General features: G+C 42.3%; 2 protein-coding genes across 2 annotated transcripts; both read left to right on the forward strand.

The window, feature by feature from the left end:
- Positions 1-732: 732 nt before the first annotated feature.
- Positions 733-3,651, forward strand: LOC124831028 (U-box domain-containing protein 16). Its single transcript, XM_047304910.2, has one exon. The coding sequence runs from the start codon at positions 1,421-1,423 to the stop codon at positions 3,488-3,490; it is 2,070 nt and encodes a 689-aa protein (XP_047160866.1). The 5' UTR covers positions 733-1,420; the 3' UTR covers positions 3,491-3,651.
- A 2,827-nt stretch (positions 3,652-6,478) lies between these two features.
- OFP1 (ovate family protein 1) lies at positions 6,479-8,351 on the forward strand. Its single transcript, XM_088102514.1, has one exon. It carries the CDS (start codon positions 6,630-6,632, stop codon positions 7,776-7,778), a length of 1,149 nt encoding a protein of 382 aa, XP_087958640.1. The 5' UTR covers positions 6,479-6,629; the 3' UTR covers positions 7,779-8,351.
- Positions 8,352-9,245: the final 894 nt, after the last annotated feature.

Here is a 9,245-nt window from a genome sequence, read left to right on the forward strand (position 1 = left end):
CATCCAGTTAATCCATTGAAGTCATCCAAATTTGGCGGCTAAAAATTGGAGTTAGTAAACCGAAAAACCTTGGATTGTGTGCCCAGACATGGATAACAATTGTCATCAACTTTAACTGTATAAAGACATATTCGGATAAGAATCTCAAAAGAAGAAAATTCAAAACAATAAATTTTATCTAATTTTCTTTAAATGTGTTTGGAGAAAATTTTCGTAGCATATATGATTTTTGTACCGAAAAGAAGTGTCGGATTTCTGTTTACCATATTGAATTGAAGAGTTGTTGAAACTTCCTTAAAATGTCAAAATCCACTCTGCACAAAATTCAACACATCAATGATGAAATCATAGGGCACACGAATCCAACATTTATGCCCCATTAAAGACAGTAAAGGAAACATCCCAAATAAAAATATCTGCATAATTTAGCTCAGTACCATTAATCACACAGATTAATTACTAATTAATTAACATTTTAGACCAGCAAGACACGTATTCTTCCAGCTGTATTCATGTATTTGATGAAAAGTTAAAGTTAGATGCTGTTGTTTCACTAGTTTTCTAGGCTATTCCGCAAAATCATTGCCCATTGATACGTGTATCCTCTATGTACTTTACTCTGTCGTCTAAAAGAAAATTTCAAACTGTAAAGGTTTTTCTTTAATATTAAATCCAAATAGGATATATACCAAACCAAAGGTGATCCTGAAAGTAATTGATTGGTTCAATGAATACTTTAATACAATGATGGAAGACCATAATATATGATCAACAGCTAAGTCCACAACAACCCTTACCAATTGCAGCCTCACCAACTTGATCAAGCCAGTGCCTACCAGTTCATACAAAGTCAAGAAACTATAATAGTAAAAAATGCAGAACAATATTGCATATACAGTTTCAATTATCTGTTTACCCCTTTTGCTTCTAACTCAAAAGCTCAAACTTTTATCCAGGATCATGATGTGGACTTCAACAAATTGGCTGCTACACGCTTTGTCAACTAATGAATTTGACCACAAAAACAATAATGTCAACTGGGGTATCACCAAAAGATTAGAACTGCACCAGAATTCCGTGTGCACAAATATCACAGAAACCAAACCAAAACGCAGTCAAAATTCAAAAACCACCTACCATCGTTGTATATTATTATTATTCATGGCAGCAGCAGACTGTTGATTGAACGAGTTTGGCACGTAGAAAACAAAACCTGGAATTGTTGATGGATAAATAAATCAATATGGCCACACATAACATATTTTTTTTAATGCTTCTATTATTTAATCGTATTTTTCGTGCCGTCATCAACTACAATGAAAAGTCTTCTTTCTTCTTCCTTCTTCCACCTTTCTCAACTTCATTTGCACCCTTTTAACTATCATCATCAATTGGGCACTGAGCATTGACAACAACAACCATGGCTCTTTCTCCTGAAACGTTCACAACCCGAAAACGACGACCAGCGTCGTCGTTTAACACATCCAAGCTGAGCGACCTTAACCTTCTCTTCTCTCTGCTTCAACTCACGGATCAGATATGTTCTTTAGACCTTAACAGCTCCGCCAACTTTCTCTTCAACCGCGCTTCATGTTCCGCCATCCGCAAAACGCAGCTCCTCGGTGTCGTTTTCGAAGACATGATTAGGTCTTCCACCGTGAATCTCGATTCCGTTGTGGTTCCCCACTCCCTCTTCCTCTGCCTCGAAGAAATGTACATCGTTCTGCACAAAATCAAAACTTTGATAGAAGATTTCTCTAACGGAAGTAGGTTCAATTTGCTCATGCAAATCGAAATCGTCGCCGACACCTTCCATAGGCTCACCGGGGAACTCTCCACGCTCCTTGACGTCTTCCCTATCCAGGAACTCACCCTAAACGACGACGTTCGGGACCTCGTTCTCCTTGTCAGGAAACAGTGCTCCGAATCCAGGCCTGTCATCGGGACGGAACAGATTAACCTTCGGCGCGAGGTTGTTTCCGTCCTCGACCGGATCAAGAACGAGATCGTTCCTGATAAGGCGCATCTTTCGTCGATTTTCGAGAAACTGGAGATTCGTGACGCTTCGAGCTGCAGAGCGGAGATTGAGAACTTGGAAGAGGACATTCAAAACCGTAGCGAGGAGCAATCGAAGGCGGATCTCGTAGCGTTGATCGGCCTTGTTCGTTTCGCGAAGTGTGTTCTCTTCGGCGCATCAACGCCATCGACGAGGAGCGCCAGTCTGCGACGGAGTCGGTCGTCGGAGTTCGCAGTACCGGCGGATTACCGGTGTCCGATTAGCCTAGAGCTCATGCAAGATCCTGTCGTGGTGGCGACGGGACAGACGTACGATCGTGTATCTATCAAACTGTGGATGGATTCAGGACACAACACGTGTCCGAAAACGGGTCAAACTCTAGCACACACAGACCTAATCCCCAATCGCGTGCTGAGGAACATGATAACGACGTGGTGTCGCGAGCAGAAAATCCCCTTCGAAGTGGAAACAGTTACAGGTAAACTCAACGGCGGAGTAACCAACAAGGCCGCGTTGGAAGCCACGCGTATGACGGTGTCGTTTTTGGTGAACAAGCTGAAGGGAAACGACAACGCCCCTTTGTCTGTTGAAGATACTAACGGCACAGTTTACGAGCTTCGGGTTTTGGCAAAAACAGATTCAGATAGCCGAGCCTGTATTGCCGAGGCGGGGGCGATTCCGCTTTTGGTTCGGTTTCTCGATGTGGGAATGGAGAACCCGAGCCTACAGGTTAACGCCGTGACCACGATACTGAATTTGTCTATTCTGGAGGCGAACAAGACTAGGATAATGGAGACTGACGGCGCGTTAAACGGGATTGCTGAGGTTTTGCTGTCCGGTGTCACGTGGGAAGCGAAGGCCAACGCGGCGGCCACGGTGTTTAGTTTATCTGGTGTGCCCGCGCACAGGAAGAAGTTGGGTAGGAAAACACGTGTCGTTAGCGGTTTGGTGAATTTGGCGCGGGGTGGGCCCGAGGGGGCGAGGCGTGACGCGCTGGCGGCGATACTCAACCTCGCGGCGGACAGGGAGACGGTGGCGCGTCTGGTGGAGGGGGGCGCGATATCAATGGCTGCGGAGGTCATGGCGGCGATGCCGGAGGAGGGGGTGACGATTCTGGAGGCGGTGGTCAAGAGGGGTGGGTTGGTGGCTGTGGCGGCGGCGTACGCCGGGATTAAGCGGCTGGGGGCGGTTCTCAGGGAGGGGTCGGAGAGGGCGAGGGAGAGTGCGGCGGCGACGCTGGTCACCATGTGTCGGAAGGGGGGGTCGGAGGTTGTGGGTGAGCTGGCGGCGGTTCCCGGAGTGGAGAGGATAATTTGGGAACTCATGGCCGTGGGGAGTGTGAGGGGGCGACGGAAGGCGGCTACGCTGTTGAAGATTTTGCGGCGGTGGGCGGCGGGGCTGGATGGCGGAGAGAGTGAAGGGATGTCAACAACCACCATGATCACTCCCTCAACCACTACATTAGCACCGTAACATTTGTATGTTATTCTGTTAATAACAATTTGTAAATATGTCTGAAAAGTGAAAGATCGTTGATTCATTGTTTTTGTTTTTACAATTGATTTTGCCATCCTGTAAAATGTAATCTATGGAGCAGGTTTGTATTTTATAAAGATTATTTTGGCATTCTTTCATTCCATTGAGTTTCCAACTTGAGTTGCTAAGGTTACTCCTTCTATTGTTATGTTCAGTCTACTAATTTTTAATCACTTGTTTGCAATTGCAATGGCAATGGAACTTTTAGTACGTGAGTTGTTCCTCACTGCTATCCATTCTATTCTGCACCTCTTTCTTATGTTCTCCTGTAGGTACTTTTCAAAACTTAATTTGTTTAAAGAGGATGCAAACAACATGAGCAGTAACAAGATGCTTGCTTGGTTAGTTTGGTTTTCCTTGTAGGTTTAATCCTTTTTGACGTCCCTATTTGTGTAGGAATGTCTCAGATAGGTCCTCGTTTTCTAAAGTGTATCAAAATGGTCCTTAATTTTGAAAATTGATATCAATTGAGTCCTTTCCGTTAAGTTGGCTGGACGACGTTAAAAAAATTGATGAGTGAGATGCTGAGATGACGAACGAGAACGCTCTTCGACCTCTTACCGCTGGACGACCGTTCGTTCCACACTGGACGATCGTTCGTTCGGTGGTCGCCGAGCGTTCGTTCGCTGGTGGACGAGCGTTCGTTCGGTGGTGGACGAGCGTTCGTTCGTCATCTCAGCATCCCACTCATCAATTTTTTTAACGCCGTCCAGCCAACTTAACGGAAAGGACTCAATTGATATCAATTTTCAAAATTAAGGACCATTTTGATACACTTTAGAAAACGAGGACCTATCTTAGACATTTTTACACAAATAGAGACGTAAAAAAGGATTAAACCTTTCTTTTATGTGCGACACATTCCTTGAGTAAACTTGGAATACAGTTGAAGATCATGTCTTAGGACAAAAGTCCGCTAAAACCAACAACTTACTACTACGCGAAGTCATCTAGTTGTTTTTCTTTTGAGCCATTCAACCCTCATACTCTTTCTCTCACATTCCACCTTTGTTCTGTAATCTTTTATTAAAAGATATCCTTTTGCATGAAGTAATTACTGTAATATATTTGTCATGATGTTTTGTTATGCAAACTACTTTTTATAATGTATGAGAGCATAATTAATTATGGAGAACAGTATCCCAAATTCAAGAAGAAGAGCAAAAGGTGATAGGAAATATAAATATGATGAAAAAAGAAACAAAGAGGGTGTGAGAAGAAAAAAGTGAACATAAACAGCATCTTACCTTTCTTTTCCTTGGGCCTGGGCTGACATTCATCTTCCCAAGACTGAAAAGCCCAGCCCATAGTACCCAATACCTGAAAATGGGCCTGAAGTTGTGATGTCCTGTTCTAGGGTGTGAGAAGGTCTAGCCTGAAATAACAATGAATATGGATAGTCTAACATAACATAACATGAGAATGGAAGAAAGGAAGGAACCCTACACATACAGTAATACAAAGAAGTAGCAAACAAGGAGTATAGAGTAGCATCAGGTACAATCTTTGTCTTTCCTAAAAATACAAACAAACTTAAATACATATTTTGAGCCATGAACGACACTTGCACTCTTTGGTCCCCTCTCTAATGAATCCATTTCACTCTGAAACATCATGCATAGATTCCGGTTTGAACACCAACACTCCACCTAGACCGTTAACATGGTGATTGGTATTCCACCATTCCATGCAATACGGAGGGGGACCAGTATGATCTATTGACCAAATTTATGACCACTTAACCCACCAAAATACCCTCAAAACCCCCATTACAGACTTCTGGGGAAGACACACAATGCACACACATCACACGTATTTATTTCTTACCGCTTTAGCAATCTCTCCAGTACAATCCATGTTCATCATGGTACCAATATTATTGAAAACTCTAGGGTTTTGAGTTGACATGTGTTTAAATTTAGATCTGTGTGTCCGTGTCAGCACCCATCAACATTGTTTTCCCCTTTGCAATGGGGGGAATTCATGGCCATTTAGCTTTGGTTGAAAAATGATTCGTTTTTCTTTACCCATGAGACATGGTACGTCAAGGGCTTCCCTAGAAAACGATGGATACACATGGTGCCAAATCAAAACCTAGACTATGTAGCAGGCCCATGTTCCGGTTTCCATAACCATGAAATAGAAACAATTATAAGAAACAACGCAGATCGAAATTGTACACTAATCCAATGTTACACAACCTCTTTAATCGATGGGCCACTTAGATTTTCTACATTTGGATGCACGTAATCCTGACCCACAACAACAAGCTTTTGGAAAGCTTTTTCCACTCCCAAAAGCTTCTTCCTTTCCAATTCTTTTCAGGCCCTCTACTCTCCCTTTGCACAACAAAATATTTATCCAAAATTGAACCATATATCACTACTTCCACCATCACACACGACATTACCAGTTCCACTTTCTAAACTACACACACTTCCTTTTTACAACTAAGTTTGTTTTCTTGCTTTAGCTTGCAATCACAACTTACACTGCTGCTTTTACTTTACCCTATTTGAAAGACCCACTTGGTCCTGGTCCTGGTTAGTTTCACTGTTGGCGTTGTTGGAACTGCGTGCTCCCGTGCATGTCTGAAACCCTTTTCGGCCACGTTCAATTTTAGTCCTGGTGTGAGGCTTTATATATGTCATGCAACCCACGTGGAGGAAGAAGATGTGCCTAAAGCCCAGAAGGCACGAAACTGTTGTCTACGTGGAAGGGTGCTCGCTAAGTGACCAAACCTTAAGAAATAAAAAAAAAACAGTGATCGCTCTGGTTGTTTTAACAGCACACATTATGTTTTGTTTAGGCCTTAATTGGTGTCACCGTTCCACAATGTCATTCACTTCTTATACCCCACTCTTTTGCCTTTATGCCAACTTTTTCCTCTCTTGTGGCCCCAGCCCCTTCACCTCCAATTCCAAATACCCTTCTTTCTTTCTCTCTCTCTATTTATTATCCTACAAACAAAGAGTGTCAAAACAGACACTGATATAGAGTTATCTAACGTCTCATCCCCACACTAGAGAGAACTAAAAAGCATTCAACACCTTCACAAACACAGAGTGAGAGAAGGATGGGGAATCACAGGTTTAGATTATCAGATATGATTCCGAATGCTTGGTTTTACAAGCTCAGGGATATGGGGAAGGGAAGAAAGCAAAACACCACACTCTCTGGGAAGAAGAAGCAAACTTCATCCATTTCAATCACTTCAACCACTTCAACCACACATTCATCAAAACCAAACCAACCCCTCCACCAATACAACAACAACAACAACCCCAGAAAGTCATACTACATCACAAGAGACCTCAAAACCTCACCCTCAAACACCCCGAAATTTTCCCCTCCCAGAAAATCAACCAAACAAAGAACCAAAAGAAGAGCTCCAAGAACCACAAAGTTTGTTTCCTCAGGTTGTAGCTGTCGCAGCACACTCGAATCCATGTGGACCAAATCAGATTCACCGCAGGAACACTCTTCCTCATCCCCATTTGACTCCTCACCCGAGTCAGAGTCCCCAGAATTCAGAACAGACCGTGTTCTCCCGTGTTCTTCATCGTTCGATGAAATGGTTTCCTTGTCAACCACCTCTTGCGCCTCTTGCAAGCTTAACACAAACAAAAACAACCCCCCCACCAACGACATCATCATCGACGTCGACAAAAACTCCATACCAAGAAAGGATAACAAGCTTGATGGCTACTACAGTTACAACAACAGCCGCAACAACGACTTTGATGACACCTTCTCAGAACTTGAGCTTCCTCCGATCATAACCAAGCCACCCAAATTGTTAAAGAAGAGAGAACTCAAACAAGGGTCGTTGAAGGTGAGAGTTGTGAAGGAAGAGTCTGCAACGAAGGAACAGAGGAACGGTGGTTCTGTGAGGCGGTTCTCTGTGAATTCTCCGGGGATGAGGTTGAGGGTCCACTCGCCCAAAATCGCCGGATGGAAGGGGCGGAAAAGTGTGTCGTCGACGGCGAGTTCCGGCTCCCGGAGAAGCCTCTCGGAGAGTTTTGCGGTTGTGAAGTCTTCTTTTGACCCACAGAAGGATTTCAGGGAGTCCATGGTGGAGATGATTGTGGAGAACAACATAAGGGCATCCAAGGACTTGGAGGATCTACTTGCTTGCTACCTTTCTCTCAATTCAGATCAGTATCACGACCTCATCATCAAAGTCTTCAAGCAAATTTGGTTTGATTTGACTCAACCAAGGTAATAATAAATGCTAAAGATGCTAAATTACAGTCTCTCGTCAAGGTTTCAAGCAGTCACAATCTCATCAAATGCAGACAAACACAGTCGAAATTGCAGTCACAATATATTTATGAGAGCCTAAAATCTTGACTCTGCAACCAAAATCTTAGCTACTGTTTGTTAAAACATTGGCTGCTGCAACTTGAATTGTATGCAAAATATGGTTTAAAATTATGGCTGATGCAGCTGTAATCTCGATAAGATGCTTAAGGTTTTGAAAATCGCAAGGTTAAGTTTGCACTTCTGGTTTTGGACTGCAATTTTGAAACCGTTGGAGTGGACAAAATTCTTAGTTAGTTTATAGACTTTTAATTTTTCAAATAAATATTTATCTCTGTAATTATGCATGTAATATATTATGGTAATCAAGTTGAACAGACTCCGGTGCTAAGCCAAATGAACATTTGATTATGGAAGTCTGAAAAGTTTACAAAGTCTCTCTGTCTTCAATTTCAAAGGGTCATTTTTTTTTTTATTTCTTGTGAAAGAATTGTTAATGATGAATGTAATGGGAAATTTCTCTGCTTTGGCTTGATCCGTGTGGGAAAACAAAAGGGGTTTGGCGAATTTTTGTCACAAAGGGAATTAATTCATTTATGATTTTATATGCTGCAGAGCTGCATAGAGACTGTGTGGTAGGGTCAATGGCAGGTAACCGTGAAGAATGGTGTCTACAAAGGCATTGTTTTATTGAGTGCATAGGAAGGCCAAAAAAAAAAAAAAAAACTTGGGCATGCTGGTTTTGTTTCATTTTACTTAAACACCAAAATTTGCGTCAGAAATTCAGTACCCTCATGAACCTAAAGTAGTTTGAGAACAACACATAGAACTGCACAAAATTGTATAAATAGTTAAGAAGGGTCCCTCACCAGCATCATATGCAATAACTGACACCTTCTTCTATTGAACTTTGATATTTTTACCCAAAAGAAGTTGCCCTTTAAGTACAAGCTCTAGATTTCACGTCTTTGGTCACAAATTTTGAAGGTTTTGCTTTGTGCTTATCCCCAAGCCAGACCAGACCATGCAGCTTTTAAGATCTCGCATGCCCATTTTCCATCTCAACACAACACACACACACATACACACATTGAACAAGTATTGTGAAAAAACCTTCACGATTCAAAGGTGAAGGAAAAGGTTTCATAACCGTACACTATTTTAAATTGGAACAACCATTTTTTCTGACTACCAATATCAGAAATTCAAATTGATACACTGTGCCTTGCGTTAAACCCTATGAACTGTGGAATAAACAATAAAGGTCTCTAATTTCTTGAAGCATGTCTAAAGGTGGAACTTTGATTTTGAAAAGGTAAAGTTACTTCGATTATTTCAAAAGCGGGTGCAGACTTTAACCACAAGGGCATTGAGGGTCCTTCTGGTTTAGGACTCAAGACTCTGTCATGTGACAAAGCATTTCACATAT

This window comes from Vigna umbellata, chromosome 11 (genome assembly GCF_029865625.1).
Source record: "Vigna umbellata cultivar VRB3 chromosome 11, Vumbellata_1.0, whole genome shotgun sequence".
Taxonomy (NCBI): domain Eukaryota; kingdom Viridiplantae; phylum Streptophyta; class Magnoliopsida; order Fabales; family Fabaceae; genus Vigna; species Vigna umbellata.